The following is a 17356-nucleotide window of genomic DNA, read 5'->3' as shown; positions in this document are numbered from 1 at the left end:
CCAAAGGCAACGGCAGTTGAACACCAGCGTGATGATGTCATTGAATCCGAGAATTACCCATGGACATGGGGAGGCGGTCTCTAATAAGTATACTGTATATGTATAGAAAATGCCTAAAAAGCCACACACTTTCAGCGAGAAAATAATATGTCCGATGCCATAGTTTAAAATTTTAGTGTTTTCATATTCTTTTGGTGTCTTGGAACAATCCTTGTTGTCGGTTGTTGTCGGTTGTTGTCGGTTGTTGTCGGTTGTTGTCGGTTGTCGGTTGTTGATGGCAATATGGCCGCAGGAAAGGGGTAAAATTGTTTCATATTTATAAACGACTGAATGCTAGTCCTTGTTGTCTCAGAAACTGCTTTTCTTTATATTTCAGAGCCAAATTAGATCGTGTGTTCTTGCGACGTTTCAAGAGATGTCTCCTCATAATGTTTCCTGCATTTCTGGCAACCTCCACATTGCTTTTCGTCCTGCTCTTGGGAATGTCATTTTTACGTAAGAATATTAAATGATACATCATTTGACTTCGGGTCATGACTTCTTACGCTAAGTATGGGGTCATCGCCTGATCGCCATTAGTTGCAGAAATTGCAAAAAACTTTTCTAAAGAACATCCAATGCCCAGATATCCTCTCTAATTGGGTTGGGTGGATATAGGCTAGGGGGAGCCCTACAGTCGTTGGTGTACTGCCTTGATGCCATACTCCATAGGTACTGTCATGTAGTTCATGTAGTTTATTACTGATTCTAATGATTTTAAACTATGCTGCTCATGGTTTAAATCATCAGAGGGTGGATGTTCATATATTCTTCTCATGCCCACTGATTATAAATAAATGAAGATCTTTCAATGTTTTTGCAGAACAAGTATTGTACTACAATGCTGGTCTAATATCAAGTCAGTTTATTGAAGTCATGGTTGATAAAGACCATTCTGGATTTCATCAAGTGATTTTTACATCAATGATTGTAATCATTTGCACATCCTTGGTAATTTGTGTTTGAATTACATATCAGAATTTTATAATTTACTATGTACATTGTGTGAGCATTGTTTCTACTAGATTTTCTCTTTAGTGAAATAAATATGTCTAAAGAAGCCATTTTCTTGATTAGGTTAAAGGTTTGGTGAGTTTTGTATCTGGTATATTGTATGTGAACTGGCGAGGAAGTTTGACAAGATTCATCCATAAATTCTATTTTGCCCATGATACGTACTATAAACTTAATGCTCTACAACAAGACATTGATAACTTGTAAGTACAGTCAGGTTTTTAGTTTGCTTTCCTATCTTTTTCAAACTCTCATCTCCTCAGTCCTCATGATATTGCTATCCTCTACCCTCCTCCTCCAAGCCAAGTTTTTTTTATATTAGACACACTCAACAATTCTCTTTCCCTAGGGACCAGCGTATCACACAAGATGTCGATAAATTTAGTAATCAATTCAGCAGTATTTTCTCAACTCTTGTCATTTCACCATTCATTGTGGGCTACTACACCTATCAGTGTTATAAAAGGTTTGCACAACTGATTAATGCATTGTCAGTTTAATTAAATACAGTGTAAATCATTCTTCAAAAACAGCAGAAGCACAAAATATTTTCTTAATTCATGCAGTGTCATTCCTAGTAATCTGAATACATGTTTTTTTAGTTAATTGTTCATGTTACATGATAACTTATTCTGCCTTAATTTTCAGCATTGGATATATTGGTCCTCTCAGTATTTATGGTTATTTCATTGTTGGGACTTTAGTAAACAAACTGTTGATGGCCCCTATCATCAAACTAGTTTTTCAACAGGAAAAACTAGAAGGAAATTTCAGGTTGGTCATATAGGCTAGATAATTGCTAAATGCAGTCATTTGATTAAAATTGTTGTTGTTTCTGCAGTTGCCAATGTAAATGATTTGATGTCACTTCAGATTTAAGCACATGCAAATTCGTGTTAATGCTGAATCAACAGCCTTTTACCGGTAAGTTATTACATGGCAAATGGCATTCTCGTATGTTATTACTTTATTAAACTTTTTAGTAAAACCTATAGTTTTGCTTGGCTGGTAAACTATTCTGTATTTGTTTATTTCTGTGAATTAGCTCAGGGTTGCTTGAGGAAAAGAAAACAAACATTAAGTTAGAGGTGGGCATATTTTTCTTGGCATATGCTGATTGTATTTTAGTGTAGCATGCACATGATCCCCAACACGTACTAGCTAGCATATGCATTTTATGCTATTTTTAATCTTCTATCTAGAATTTACTTGGTGTCCAGCTAAGGTTGGTTTCCTACCAGTTAGTACTTCAATGTAAGTATTGGCACCATCCTTTGAAACACTATAAAGGCATGCAGTATTGAACCAATAAAACAATCTCCTGACATTAATGCATTTTGTTTTGCCTTATAGGTTCCGTGAATTTTTTTGATTATTTTGGTTCAATAGTCAGTTACTTAGTAGTCAGTATTCCATTATTTACTGGTAAATATGATGATTTGATGCCAGGGGAGCTTGCTGCTGTTGTGAGCAAGGTATAAATGAATTAGGCAATCAATATGGTATCCATGGAGCAACTTTTATTTAACAATAAACTTTTTTCTCTTTTCAGTATTCTTTCATATCGATGTATCTTGTTCATTCTTTCTCGCAAATTATTGACCTTTCAAATAAGATTTCAGATATTGCAGGATACACACACCGGTTAGTTTTGTCCCAACATTTTGCCATAACAACAAACTTGGTTTCTAAAGGCAGCTACAAGAGATTTATACATAACCAGAGAGGTAATTTATGTTCACAGCTGCTGATTAATTTGTTGCTTTCAGGATTGGTGAAGTGCTGGAATCCTTGAAAGAAGAAACTGAAGCAACACAAGATCCATTCAGGTTGGTTTAGTCTAGTATTGCTGAATTTAGATAGGAACAATTCTTATATCTCTGTGGTCATACTTAAGATATGGTGATTTGGATGATGGTATTTTATTCAAGATAGAGGGCCTTACCTACTCTGCTCCTCAGGCTTTAGACAAGCCTTTGGTAAAAGGTACACTTCACATTAAACATGATCCTGTTGGACCTGGAGTTTAATGTTAGTGTTTGACTTTCTTTAAACTTTATAGCTTTAGATCTTGAGATACGTCATGGAAAGAACCTTTTAGTAACAGGAAAAACAGGTAAGAAAAGTCAAATTTCGATTGATCAGCAGAAATGTTGTGAGTTATCTTATTCTTATTGTAGGCAGTGGAAAAAGTTCCTTGCTAAGGATTATGTGTGGTTTATGGAAACCTGATTGTGGTGAGCAAATATTTTCTCAACATTCGCAGTTTGTCAAAGTAAATTACCCTTTTAATTTCACCCTACTACATGCCATGTGTTTTCAATACCAGAAAAGTTATAGCATATCAATCAATTTTCAATACAGGGAGAGTTGTTACAAGAGCAACTGATGAAAAGTATACAGTTCTGTTTTTGCCCCAAAAACCACTTCTGACTGATGGTTCTTTGAAACAACAGGTGATAATGATTGTCAAGGATACACACAGAGATACAGTATATATGATATGTTTAATAGGAAATTAAGTGATATGTATTTTAGGTAATTTATCCTGAAGATGAGGATTCATCTTTAGATGATCTTCTAAATGGTAATGACCTTATGTATCTTACATAAGTGTAATCCGTCAAATCTGCACCAACTATATTTAGATCTGTAATGTTTAGTTAACAAAGATCATGTTGTATTAGATTCAAGAAGGGCTGAACGAGTTCTGGAATGCCTTCAACTTGTTAAATTGGTAAGAATGTGGTTTATTACTGAGCTGGGATGGTGTAATGTGCTAGGCTAATTTCTCAGAAATTATAAATCATACTTAGATTGATGTTTGTGATCGTGCTGGGGGTGTGGATCATGAAGTGGACTGGAACTGGTAAGTTTGGAAATCTCAATCTGGCTCATGAGCTTCAGTTCACAAAATGAAGGAGGTTAATTGTTTACTGTAGGGAAGACATGTTATCACCAGGAGAGATGCAACGACTTTCATTTGCAAGGTTATTTTACCACAAACCCGATTGTGCAGGTAGTGTGCGATTGCTCTACAGGATGATTCTCTGGTCACACATGGGACAATGCTATTCTATTTTGGTACATGCAAAATATGAAGCCTGAAGAAACAGCAATGTCACATGTGTGACCAGAGGAATCACCCTACAAGTACTTTCATGTACCTTTTACCTCAATTTTTCCCCAAATGCCCTTCACTGATTAGGTGAAGTTATTTGCTGTTTTAGTTCTGGATGAGGCAAGCAGTGCTTTGGATATTGAAACTGAGAATGAGTTTTATCAGTTGTGTGACTCATATGGAATTACATTGATATCTGTTGGACATAGAGAAAGTCTTCGACAGGTATTAAGACTCTGGTTAGCAGGAGAATGTGTATATAGAAGTACAAGAATCTTCTTTATTTGTCTAGTTTCATCACAGTTTCCTTATTTTGGATGGTGAAGGGGGCTGGAAACACCAGACACTTCATTAGGATTTATCAAAGGTGGTATATTTTTGAAAAGATGAGAATTGTCAAGAAAGACAATGTCTTTTTACCTAGAAATTTGCTCAGAACAGCCAAATGAATTATTATTACTATAAATTATTATACAAATATAGTTAAATTAATTGATTATCTCCAAAATTAATCAAAAATTTTATGAGGATACTATCAAAGACACAACTTGAATGTCAACACAACTTTTATTTGAATGAAATTATTCAAAAGGACGTTTACACAATTTCCTAATTTAAATCCCCAAAACTAAACAAGTTACTACAATCAAGTACTATCACATTTTCTTAGTGACTTCAAAAACATACAAGGCATAACCAGGAACTTTTAATTCCTTCATATCAATTTTGCCTGGTTTCTTATCAGCTGTGTGGTATTTTAGAGAACCATCTTTGATACCAAGTTCATTGAGATTAATCACTTGCTCACTGGGATCAAAGTTAATAGCCACAGCAAATCTGGGCAATTTATCTTTAAATGTGTATGCTAACACATTTTTTTGGTTTATAATGGTAAAGTTTACAAGTGGTCCATCAAGGAGGACACTTGCATTTTCCATTCGTAGTTTTATAGCATCTTTAAGGCTCTTCATGATGCCAAGTTGATCATCTTTTGCATTTGTGTATGATGCATTGCCTACATCGCCAAACCAAGTGGAATTATTTGAAGTGAAACCTAAATAAAGCAATGAAAAATAATAAATGATGAGAAAGGTTTGCCAAAAGATTCAAGATCAAATGACCACCATAGAAAAAATCATCATTACAATATCTCTAAAATAGTATTCAAAGATAAGACCATGTATTTAATCAATCTGGGTTTTCTACCAACCTGCATTCTTGGTGTCTTCCCACTGCATTGGAGCTTTGTTCTCATCTACTTTTAGATTTTTACCATTGTTTACATTTTGCATTCCAATCTCATCACCATAAAACACAATTGGTGTCCCAGGTAGGAGCACCAGAAGTGCTTCTAATGATTTTGCTAGTTTGCTGTCAATGTTGCTTCCAACTCGTCCATGGACCCAACTGGTTAGTGCCCAACTTGGCCAATTTCCATTAGATAAATTACCAATGTACTCATTCATGATCTTTTTGAAATTGATTGCTGTATAAAAGTTTTTAGCAGTGTCAGCAACAAGCTCAAAGTTGACAACAATGTCAAGCTCTGGGCGATCTTCTGTTCCATAGAGTTCGAGATTTGCTGGGTGAGAAGAACCAATGAGGATACTGTTTGGATTTCTCATTTTTGTGTAGTTTTGCCATTTCTGAACAACTGTATGGATCTTACTCCAAGCTGAAAAAGAAAAAGAAGACTATAGCAAGAAATAATAGAAGAAAAAAAAATTACAAATAGATTTACAGTAATATAATTTCCTGATGAATGTAATTAGATTCAAATTTATGTTTAGGTCGGATATTGTTCACATGTGTTCGTGTGACCTTTGTTCAACAGAGAACAAGGATGGGCTGATGCAATGATGCTACCACATGTTCTCTCGTCTAAACAAACGTTTGTTCTTCAAAAAAGACTGAAAATACGAAATATATACTACCGTTTTCTGTCTGATTTGCGCCAAATAACCTCTGAATCGAGACCACACGGAACCCATCGACTTTTTTATCTAACCAAAAACGCAAAACGCTTTTAAATTCTCTTTTCACGTCGTCGTTGTCCCAGTTAAGATTCGCCTTTTGCGGGTAGTTCTTTGGATGCGAGTAAAACAATCCGCTGGAAGCGTTTGACCAAAAACGTTCATCTAAACCTGATTCATTTTTCCAAATATACCAATCTCTTTTGTTGTTACCCTTGCTGCTTTCCTCAAACCACTCATTGTCGATTGATGTATCGCAAGGTATAAATTCAATGATAACTTTCATGCCTTTATCATGTGCTCTGTCCACTAATTTTTCGAAATCTTTAATGGAGCCATATGCGGGGTTAGTGTCTGTAAAGTTGATCACAGAATAGCCATAGTCCACCTCCGTGTTGATCTTGAATATGGAAGAGAGATAGAGGATGTTCACACCGAGGTCTTTGAGGTGGTCAAGCTTTTTGATAATGCCTTCGAAATCTCCTGTGCCGTCGCCACTTGAGTCCTTGTAAGATCGAGGGTAGATGTTGTACATGACGCCTGATTTATACCAAGGGAGTTTCTCTTCTTCAACTGATTCGCAGCCCTCTGTTGTAGCAATAAGAATGACTATAAGTAGCAACAGGATCGCTACAACTAAACCAAAAATGACCATAACGATGACACGATGTATCTTGTACTCATCAATTTCTTCTTGACTTGGTTTACGAATGCCTCCACCGGGCTCTTTGTAATCTCCTCCATCAACGATTTTCACCTTATAATCGTCTTCTTTATTGAACTCAACTTCTCCCATCGTTTCTTTTTTAAGTCAAGCCTGATTCTCGTACAGTAAAATAGAAAGTAACTCTAGTGTTTACTTCGAACCGTGTTTTTGAACGCAACGTGTCCTTAGAGCGCGCCAACTATATTATATAAACAATTACAACTCGTAGTGGCCACGTGATTCGTTACAGGTGGTCAAACAAAGACGTCAAAAATGACAATATAATTGTCTCAAATGCATTATTGAAAAACCTCTTACGGTATATGATAATATAAAATTTATATTGTGTTAGGAAGATAGGTATTGGTAGCTCCCCCCGGATACTAGCAGTTTTTTTCAAAATTAATGTAATGTACGACTTCAGTCGTATTACACCACAGTTACACTAATTCATGTACTTACAGAAGCTGTAAGCCAAAAAATGCTTGGTTACAAGAAAGAAAGAACCTTCTTAGGTTGGAAATTTCAGCAAGTGTAGAAATTTCCCAAAATGGAAGAAAGAAAGGATGTGAAAACGCATGATGGAATAAACACGTGATGGAATAATATTGAGCACAAGAGAGTCACATGCTTGTCACATGATGAGTACCAGTCTCCAGAGACTTCGTTGTTGTCTAATTTGTCTTGTTGCGTCTTTCGAAACGTCAAACAATGGAGTTTCAGTATTTTTTCATCTTATTTTGCTGCCTTTATGGCTGCTCTTTAGCTCTGCCAGTGAATGTAAATGGGGATCCAGTGTATACACAACCAGAACAAGTTCATATTTCAGCGACAGGTAATTTCTGTATGATTTTGTACTATTTTTTTTACACTTCTGAATGACGCAGTGCGGTGTTTTATTTCACAACTTTTACAAAAGTGTTGACGATAAGCCTTGCTGGTTGATTGAAAGTATTAGCGAATTCGTTGACGTCCTATCACAAATGCTGCAAAGAATTAGTTGATAATTTAAAAACATAACTTATATTTTAGGAAGCTGTCTAGATTGACTATATTTGGAATAAAATGTGATAGGGTGTATAAACTCAAAGTAAATAGTTATGTACAAATTCTGCCACTTTGCGATCACGTTTTGCATCCAGTGCTTTTCTTGGGCACCTTTGCCCTTGTCCTGGGACCTTTTCTCTGGGCATCCTTTTCCTGGACCTGGGGCCTTTTCTCAACATATCCTTTGCCCTTATCCTAATGGTCTGTCAACCTCATTTTGCAACTTTCTCTTTGTACCTTACATCTTCTCTTTAGGATCGAGTCTCTTTAGTATTAACCCAAATTGCTCCATTTCATAGGTGATGTAACTGAAATGGTGATAACTTGGGTGACAATTGTAGCAGACATCGATTCAATTGTTCAGTATGGTCTAGCAGACAAGGCTCTTGCAATGACCGCCAAAGGGAATGCTACAAAGTTTGTTGATGGTGGATCAGAAAAAACAGTGAGATACATTCATAGAGTGAAATTGACTGGACTAAGACCAGCGACATCATATGGTATGTTTTATTGTTGATATAAAAGCATGTTATAAAATACCATGCAAGGTTTGTACAATACTAGCAATAACAATTATATAACACTATAATTATTTACTACTTTCAGATTATCACTGTGGAAGTATGATGGGTTGGAGCTCTATCTTCAGATTCAAAACTTTACCTGAAGGAACCAACTGGAGTCCAAGATTGTGTCTTTATGGGGACTTGGGAAATTCAAATGCCATGTCATTGGGTTATATCCAAGAAGAATTAGCTAGGGATGACTTTGATGCAGTTTTGCATGTTGGTAAGCTCAAGTGATGAAGTGATAAAACCACACTATACGATGGGTGGTATATTAATTTTACGTTTATTTTTAGGTGATTTTGCTTACGACTTGGCCTCGGTATGTAAATATTATTTTATATCACTGGACTACATGATTGCTGAATACCCTCAATAGACCTGTCTTATAATGACGTCAAACACGGAAAGTCTGATGTAACACAAAATTTGATTGGCTGCACAAAACTATAAAGCCAATCAAACTTTGTGTAAGATCAGACCTTCCGCCTTTGACGCCATTATGAAAAAGGTCTATTGAATTTGCTGATCATATATCTCATCTATTTCTATCATCTTAGGACCAAGGACGTGTTGGTGATGCTTTCATGAGGCAAATTGTGCCAATCGCATCAGCACGACCTTACATGACCTGCCCTGGAAACCATGAATATGCATAGTAAGTCTAAGAAAAATATTTAGCATTGGACATCTAACTATTGAGATGTCATTATTGTGCAAAATGTTGTATTTAGTGTTTCACTATAATGAATATTTTTCTGAATTATATCGTTTTATTTTTCTAGCAATTTTTCCAACTACAGAAATCGATTCTCCATGCCTGGAAATTCTGAAAGCCTCTGGTACAGGTATTAAAACATTTCATTCTCTACATTGCTACCCAAATTTGTGGTTTTGAAATCTGGTTCAATGTTTAATATCAACTCAATGAAAAAATGTTATAGTTGGAATGTTGGACCAATGCATATCATCAGCCTTTCCACCGAGGTCTACTTTGACTACTTACAAGATGGAATTCAACTTCTTACTCGTCAATATGAATGGCTTCTTCATGATTTGAAAGTAGGAAATTTGTTCAGTTGTATAATTGTATTATATAAATATGTTCCCAAGCAATGTCTGCTTACAGGTGTTAGGCATGTTAGAATAGATCAGACAACAATTAGAAAAAGCCATGCTGAGAATATGAAACCACTTTCTTGATTTTTGTTTTGTAATAGCAAGCAACATCACCTCAAAGACGTCAAGAACAACCTTGGATAATGGTGATGGGACATAGACCAATGTATTGTTCTGATAATGACGGTGATGATTGTACAAAAGTGGACAGCAAGGTTTGTTAAAATCCTGGTTTCAGTGTCTGATTCCCAGCTTCTTTACCAAATTCTTCGGACAAGTTCCATACATTAACATCTTTGAAAATTTTAGGTCCGTGTTGGTGTGACCTCCTCTCACTTGTTTTCCCTTGAAAAACTTTTCTATTCATACGGTAGGTTCTTTACAACAGAATTTTCAAAGCAAGTGTATTTATCATTCCCATAAACTCATCTCTCAATGCTCTCAAAGCATTCAAATTTATATTTTATTTTTATCCATGTCAGGCGTTGATTTGTTAATCTGGGCACATGAACATAATTACGAACGTCTCTTTCCAATATATGATCAAAAGGTACGTCAAGTGATAACTACCCCAAATTATGAACTTTTATTTTAACCATTTCTATTTCATTTCAGGTTTACAATGGTTCCTATGAGTTTCCATTTACTAACCCTAGAGCTCCAGTGCACATCACAACAGGATCTGGGGTGAGTCTATTTTCTGGCGGTCTTTGGAATCGGTTTTAAAATTTTGTTCAAATCATATACGAACAGCTAAATCAGCTTTGCAAATGGCAATGCTGTGCCTTCAGATCTAAGTTTTTTCCGGAGGTAAGCCATTTTACGGAATATGGAATCCTCACGCATCAGTTTTAGCAGATATAAACCAGACTGTAAGCCAGTGTAATTAATTTTTGCCAAAAGCAAGTATCCCTTACTGGCATTGTAAGATCATTTGTGTTTTATTGTTTGGAGAATAAGTTTTCATTTCAAGTCATCGTAATTAAGTCTTTTGTTTTTTCTTGATTTTCTCGATATTTTGTTTTGCTGACGCCGCCAGGGATGCAGTGAACGTCATGATCCATTTTCAAAAGATCCAGCCTATTTTACGGCGTTTCGTGCTCTTGACTATGGGTATTCACGAATGACAGTTTATAACTCAACACATTTATACTGGGATCAGATCAGTATTGATCAGGTAAGCGCTGTAATTCTCCCCAGCAATATATTACGAATCAGTAGATTGTTAGATAACTGACGGTAAATTATTGTTACAGGGTGGAAAAGTTATTGATGAAATGTGGCTGATTAAAGATATTCACGGGCCTTACAACTGAAGATTTAATAACTTCTTTTCTAATTGCCCAGAATTTGTTACAATTCCTTCTTGCATTTTTTTTCGTAGATGATTTGTTTACTATAATTTGATGCAATCTCAGGAATCCTGAAACATCTTCCAAAGAATTTTTACTCTCAATGTTTTTAATTTTAATGGTATTTAATAGTTGTTATTGACTTTGGGTATATAAATCACCATTTGATGTACGTTTATAATGTAAAGTAGGGTATCACCATATATGCCAATAAGGGTTGAACACCAGGGGCAGGGTATTATAGTTCAGTTAAATGCTTTAAATGAATTCCAATATATTTATCAGCAAAATGAAAATAAACTTCTACAAAACTTTTGCGATTCTTTTGCACAATATCGTAGTTTTCCCAACACTAGTTCCTGCTCGCTTGCTCCAGAAGTTTGAAGAGTCAGTTGTAAACATTTTCTGAAAATATTTTGCAAGATTTAGGAAAGGGAATGAGTCGAAAATGATAGAAATAGATCGGCTCGTGTATCTAAAACTCACTGGGTTGACTTCCTAACAAATAAAGTTTAATTTCGACTCTCAATAGAATGAGATTCATGTACCATTTATAAACCTTGCCTTCCCATGAAGCAACGAGCGCTTGCGGAGGAAGTAAACGTGCATCATGGGATATCTACGATAAGTGCAATTTAGTGCAAATGTTAAAATTTAAAGATACTGAAACAGCTGTCAAAGAAAAAAGCTCGCTTAGTTTTGTGTCGTTAACCTTGATCTTCTAATAGGCTTGGTTGATATCCATAACAATTGAACGTTTGTCGAATAAAACCGCATCGATGCGATGATAGCGTCCATTGAGCTACTGCAACCCTTATTAAAATTTAAATGATCATTAAAGTAATTATGTAAAAACCATCAGCTTGCTTACTATATATATACTACTCGTTAAAAAGCATTTAAGACCTTTTTTTCGGGATAATTTTATGGTTTGCAACTTTGCATATTCAAAGCTTGGCTTTGTCTAAATTGAAGACATCTTATACTTCATTTAGTCGCCCTGCACCTAGACTCAAAAACGGAGATTTTTGTAGCTCATCGAAACACGAAAGTGTCGAAGTCATTTTCATGAGAAATGACAACTTAAAATGATTAATGAAATGAAACTGTTATGTAGAAAAAAAATATGTAGAATTCTAAGGTGACCTTACTGAAGATTTTGAACCTGGGAATTTTGATTACCTGAAAGTGAAATGTATCAGAAAAGCTATCTGTATGTGCAAACTTCTATGAAGGAGATTTTAAGCACCAACTTCAGTATAAGCTTTTATATCTTTATTCATCAGACATGAATTGCTGATTAATTATATCGGCCTATTTCAACCAAAATAAGGAAAATGCATTCGTATCGATGTAATGTTTTCACTTCTCTGTCACTGTCTTAGAGTATCACAAAACTACTAAGTCTAAGTGTTACTTCACTGCAAAATAACTGTAATTTTGGCGGTGTTAAAATTGAAGTTTTATCATAGAAATTTGTGACAGTAACAGTTTTCTTAATAAAGAAATACTTCATTCATTTATCGTTGGCTATTATGTTTTGAACTGTGAAGCAAAGCGATCATTAATTTCATACAACCGGAAGTCCTGCGAACGCATGCGCATTGCTCATTTGAAGTATTAACAGGTGCATTTGAGTTATCAAATATTTTTTCACTCCCTCTACGCTCGCTAGATCGTTCACAACAAATTTTTCATTCTTCGGGGCTTTACCAAAAAAAAAATGGCTGATGAGGATATTGAAGAAATAGCTGACAAATTTGCAGGCAAATTCGACGTTATGACTTGTTCAACAGCCTGGGACAGAAGCGTTTTAGCTGAACGTGAACTAAAGATCTCACAAGCGGTGTGTTTGCTTTGGCAAAATTCGACGACCGGTGAGGTGGCTGGCCGACACAGTGATCTCCATTTGCTTGTTTGTGTCTACTGCGCTGGCTTGTTAGACCTCTTGATCATGGAGAAAATTCGTATCAACGATATGCTATCCACATGTCTCTGCCTTGTTTCCAAGAAGAAAATGGTTGAGGTTAGTTTTCTTTGAAATTCAGTTAAACCTCGATGCTTAAACTCGTTAAAGGCGAGTTCATTACGCCTGCATGTCGCGTCAGTGTTTTACTCTTATTATCCTCAACGGGACTCTAATGATTTGCGTATAAACTTACTACTTTTCATTTAATATTAATAACCGCGGTTTGTTCGTAGAGCGCACTACTACTACTTCATCGAACAGGGAACAGAGGACACATGAAAACAAAACCGAAGCTCTTCCGATATTCACTTTGACCGTTCAAATTTCATTCATGCTGCTTGATTTTATGCATGAATAAATTGATTGTAGTCTAAACATACTGATGAATTTCACAAATGGCATAAAATTTTTTGATCTTGCATCGCGCAACAATTTCTTTGAGGGATAAGTGTGAAGAACTTTACTACGATTATATTGATGTCTCCAATGCTCGTGAATTACTGTCGGTGTGAAGCGGTTTTATGCACCCAAAGTAAATGCAAATTGTCTCTGTATATATCTTAACTTTATTTCCCATAAGTGCAATACGCACTTGTCTAAATATTAGGCGTATTATTAAATGTTGGAAAATATTTCACTGTTTTAGGTCTAAAATTGTTTGAGCCGAATATATTGAAATTCATGCATGGTTTAGGGGACGACAGAAGTGACGACAAACGCTGCGTTTATTTGCCATTTTCTGCAAACAGAGAAGCTAGCTCTACACAATGACGATACATAAAGCAGTTTAATTAAAACGAAGAAGACATGCTATGATAGGTCGAAGTTTACCTTTTAGTCTGAGAGACATCTTGCTATATAAAACAAGCATCCATGTTTGAAATATTGTATGCATGTAAATCGATGTATTCCGGCCAATCTCTTTTAAAATAGTTTTTAAGTCAGCGCGTGTTGCTAAAAAATAACAAGAAGGCCTCCTCGTTTTCTTGAACCGTAGAATTTTAAAATCATTTGCGACACCGGGAATGATTGTGACATTTTCAGAGCATCAATTATGTGATGAAGTCGACTCGCTATAATTCATTGCAACATGCATATGATCGCTAAAAAAATAACTAAAATGTGGCATATATTCTAATAACTAAAATAGCGGCGTAAGGGCTTAACAACAATTGTGCTACTATTGTTTATAAAATTCGTTTCACTGGCTGAAAAATTCTAGGATCTATTGTGTGTGACAGAATACATAGTATAATATATTGATTTATTTTTTATTTCCACTTTTCCCCCCATAAGTTCATTTTGAAGTCAAGAAATTCAGTGAGTTGTTCTTATACGTGATATAGCGTGTGATGTTTTTTGTTTTCGTTCAAGTGCACATATTGCTAGAATTGTCGACATCCAAACTGCTTTCGAAAGTTTTTCCAATGTATACATTTGTCAGTATTTCTAGCAGGTGGTGGGATGTTGGAACAATAAATTGACGAACGTCTTTTATCAAAATAGCTATCGCCCTACAGTTTTGCGCCATCTTTGGCAGTATTTTGTAGTTTTGCCTTTAAGATAAGACCAGATGGCACTAACTAATATGGGCATGCGTGGAAAATCTCAACATCATGAAGATATGAAATGTTAATCCTTAGGTATCTATCGGCTTGTTCCACTCAAAAACTTTGCTTTTATAAGGTAGTAAATTTTAACTAAATTAAATGTTACGATGATATACGGCATGCTGTAGACGCAAGGTGTAAGCTAAGGCAACCGATAAACTAAAATTCGAGCAGGTGATCATAACATTTTCTGATTATGCATATATACAAAGACATTTGGCAGGTGATGTAATTATTATGCCACATGTATGTATATTGAAGCTTAAAAGTTATTAGTTAAAACATGGATTTTAATCTCTTTTCTTTTGGGTTTCGCCAAATATGATAATTTACCCGCCATTCCAGGCATCATCCTATAATACCAGATAGTTGAATATAACTTGAAATATACCCGTTATCACAAGCATTGGATTAACTGTCCCATGCCGCCAATGAATAATATTCATAATATCTATTCTCAGGTCAAGTAAGGATAGTGTTAGCTCACCCAAGAGACATGCATTGGGATATATATTTATGACTTATGATATCGGAGCTATCCTTTATATAGAGTTTTTTCTCGTATGACATAACTGAAATTTCCATAATATTTCAATAAGAGCCTTTGTTCCTAGTCACATTTTCCTACGACGGTAGAAAAAGGAACATAGTTGATGTACGTGCGTGAAATTAAAAAAAACCTACTTATAGTATTACTTAGGCCTCAATTGATGTCAGCTGATGTTTCTACAGAAAACACTTTCGATATTAAACATCCTACGATACCGTTGCTCTAAACTTCCTTTATCCACCAAGCATCATTCACATGCAGGTAATTACTGCCGCTAACATCACCGGCTGTTATACTGACTTCATATGAAGTTTCATAAGGACAAAAACTTTACCCACCTTAGGTGATGAACGCAATTACATCGTTGCATTAATCCCCCATATTTCACAGTTTATAAGCCATACAACTCTCCACTATCCGATATTAAAGGAGTACAAAGGTTTAAATTCATTACCGCGAACACTTACTGACAGAAAGCGTGGGTTAACGAACGCGTTAATTTCTTAAACTACACGTTTCCATTATTTTATCATATTGAACATGAACGTCATTCTGGTAACAACAGATGTTTTTTGTTGTTGGAATATATGAATAAAGTTTCTTCAAGATGACAAAAACAGGAAATAGAAAATATTGTCTTGCGACATGTTCAGTTTTCCTGTCATAATTTGAGGGTGAAGTGTGATAATTCTTTGTCCTTTTTAGTGAAGGCCGTCTGAAACAGTTTAGTTTATGAATGTGTAAGAAGCGGCGGGGTTGGAGTCGAGAAGGAGCTAGGAAGGATGGGGGGTGAAGTCAGGGGTTGCAACACGTAGGTGGGGGCGGATAATCTATACTTATTCATGAATGTTCTTAGAAGGGCTTTACAGTCAGGTCGTCCCCATTCGTTTTGAAGGAAAGTTTAAATGGAGAGTTGTCCAATATAGATGAAGTCAGTTATTTCATTATAATTTTAATTTTAGATCGACCATAACCAAGGTACATCAACGTATCTCGATAGCCTGGGTCTGACTGAGATAATGGACCAACGCGATAATCCACGCGAGTTGGTCGACTGGCTTGAAGAAAGTGTTGATAAAGATGACGATAAAAATGCGTCGTATGTCACTCTTGAGAGTTTGGTAAAAGGTGGCTTCTTCAGAAAAGAAAAACTCTCCGTTGGCACAAGATTTTATCTCAATAATCAAGGTACATTCACAGGTGATTTATGGATACTAATTTTCTAAAAACAACATGTTAGATTACGTTTTCGATTTTTTTCTAACATTTTTCCAAATGTTTCCTAGAAATTAAGCAAAGTTTGGTACAGGATATGCGCGACTCTCTTCTTACCGAGAAGACACCTGATCTCTATATGCGAGTGATATTGACCTTGCTACAAGGAGCCGATCATTACCGGGACAACTACGACAAAGATAAGATCTTTAAGCAGTATTTCAGCAAACCTGAATACAAGCAAGCCAAGGCACGACTAAAAATCATCTCACGTGATTGGCCCCCAATCCCTCCACCTCCTCCTGCCCCGGCGACAACTACTACCACTGCATGAAAGGGACTATTACTTGTTGCATGAGAGTTATTTGAATGTTTACATAGATTTTGTCTATTAACTTACTGCGTTGACACACAATAGAGTCTTTTTTATTTGTTTTTGAGGATCAACAGAATTTAGATTTAAGAATTACAGTACATTATTTAAAATGGAACAGGCCGGGAAACTTACAGTTGCTTGAACCCGTAAACTCCACTTACAACAGGAACGACAACATCAACAAGAAACAACAACGGCATGAACAGCAGCAATAACAACAACAGCAACAACAACGACAAAAACAGCAACAATAACAACTTAAGCAATAGCAGAAGTCTCTGCCGTTGTAACGTCAAATTATATGATATTGATATCCGTCGTTCCGTTGTAAATATTTGCAGTTATATTGTGTGTACTAACGTTTAGAATGCCTCAAAATGACTGAAAGGATTGCCTGGCGCAATCAAAGCACGTTTATTAGTTAGCTCAGTGATTTATCTCTCTCTCTATATATATATTGACGAATTATTGTAATGCACTCGTGGGAACTAGATGTTACCTATTTGCGAGTAATTACCAATGTAAAATGAAATATTATTGAGTTTGTAAGAAATATTTACTGTCATTAAATATGGTATTATATATATATGTGATCTTTGTTGTATCGTGTGATTAATTTATAAAAAAAAGTTAACGCTAGCTGAGCTTTGCGAAAGGAAATCTAGGTGAAATCTTTCTTTCCCCAGAAATTTGGAGTAT

The 17356-nt window shown here is 35.7% G+C and overlaps 4 protein-coding genes across 5 annotated transcripts; 3 read left to right on the top strand and 1 right to left on the bottom strand.

Annotated features, from left to right (window-relative positions):
- The first annotated feature begins 142 nt into the window (after nt 1-142).
- LOC114532334 (ATP-binding cassette sub-family D member 4-like) lies at nt 143-4662 on the top strand. The gene is made up of 22 exons (XM_028553818.1): nt 143-299; nt 377-495; nt 863-990; nt 1117-1256; nt 1403-1519; nt 1702-1827; nt 1927-1977; nt 2099-2141; nt 2256-2307; nt 2407-2528; nt 2606-2697; nt 2823-2882; nt 2951-3039; nt 3116-3169; nt 3234-3290; nt 3418-3509; nt 3592-3640; nt 3717-3790; nt 3870-3922; nt 3996-4072; nt 4284-4399; nt 4467-4662. Exons 1-22 carry the CDS (start codon nt 283-285, stop codon nt 4527-4529), a joined length of 1791 nt encoding a protein of 596 aa, XP_028409619.1. The 5' UTR covers nt 143-282; the 3' UTR covers nt 4530-4662.
- A 60-nt stretch (nt 4663-4722) lies between these two features.
- Nucleotides 4723-7145, bottom strand: LOC114532551 (neutral and basic amino acid transport protein rBAT-like). The gene is made up of 3 exons (XM_028554084.1): nt 6109-7145; nt 5385-5849; nt 4723-5228 (listed from the first exon to the last, which is right to left on the bottom strand). Exons 1-3 carry the CDS (start codon nt 6941-6943, stop codon nt 4831-4833), a joined length of 1698 nt encoding a protein of 565 aa, XP_028409885.1. The 5' UTR covers nt 6944-7145; the 3' UTR covers nt 4723-4830.
- Nucleotides 7146-7366: 221 nt separating this feature from the next.
- Nucleotides 7367-11793, top strand: LOC114532552 (acid phosphatase type 7-like). Its single transcript, XM_028554085.1, has 13 exons — nt 7367-7688; nt 8200-8400; nt 8507-8689; nt 8763-8788; nt 9027-9124; nt 9252-9314; nt 9411-9528; nt 9687-9800; nt 9895-9955; nt 10068-10135; nt 10201-10272; nt 10625-10762; nt 10842-11793. The coding sequence occupies exons 1-13, from the start codon at nt 7565-7567 to the stop codon at nt 10899-10901; spliced, it is 1326 nt and encodes a 441-aa protein (XP_028409886.1). The 5' UTR covers nt 7367-7564; the 3' UTR covers nt 10902-11793.
- A 781-nt stretch (nt 11794-12574) lies between these two features.
- Nucleotides 12575-17228, top strand: LOC114532553. 2 transcript variants are annotated; one of them, XM_028554087.1, is made up of 3 exons: nt 12575-12963; nt 16029-16254; nt 16353-17228. In XM_028554087.1, the coding sequence occupies exons 1-3, from the start codon at nt 12661-12663 to the stop codon at nt 16613-16615; spliced, it is 792 nt and encodes a 263-aa protein (XP_028409888.1). In that variant the 5' UTR covers nt 12575-12660; the 3' UTR covers nt 16616-17228. The 2 variants fall into 2 exon arrangements, with proteins under 2 accessions (XP_028409888.1, XP_028409887.1); XM_028554086.1 differs by having other exon boundaries at nt 16029-16266.
- Nucleotides 17229-17356: the final 128 nt, after the last annotated feature.

This window comes from Dendronephthya gigantea, unplaced genomic scaffold (assembly GCF_004324835.1).
Source record: "Dendronephthya gigantea isolate DGI-Jeju-01 unplaced genomic scaffold, DenGig_1.0 000079F, whole genome shotgun sequence".
Lineage (NCBI taxonomy): Eukaryota > Metazoa > Cnidaria > Anthozoa > Malacalcyonacea > Nephtheidae > Dendronephthya > Dendronephthya gigantea.
The sequence above is the reverse complement of the archived record's forward strand: the minus strand, read 5'-3'. Positions and strand labels throughout refer to the sequence as shown.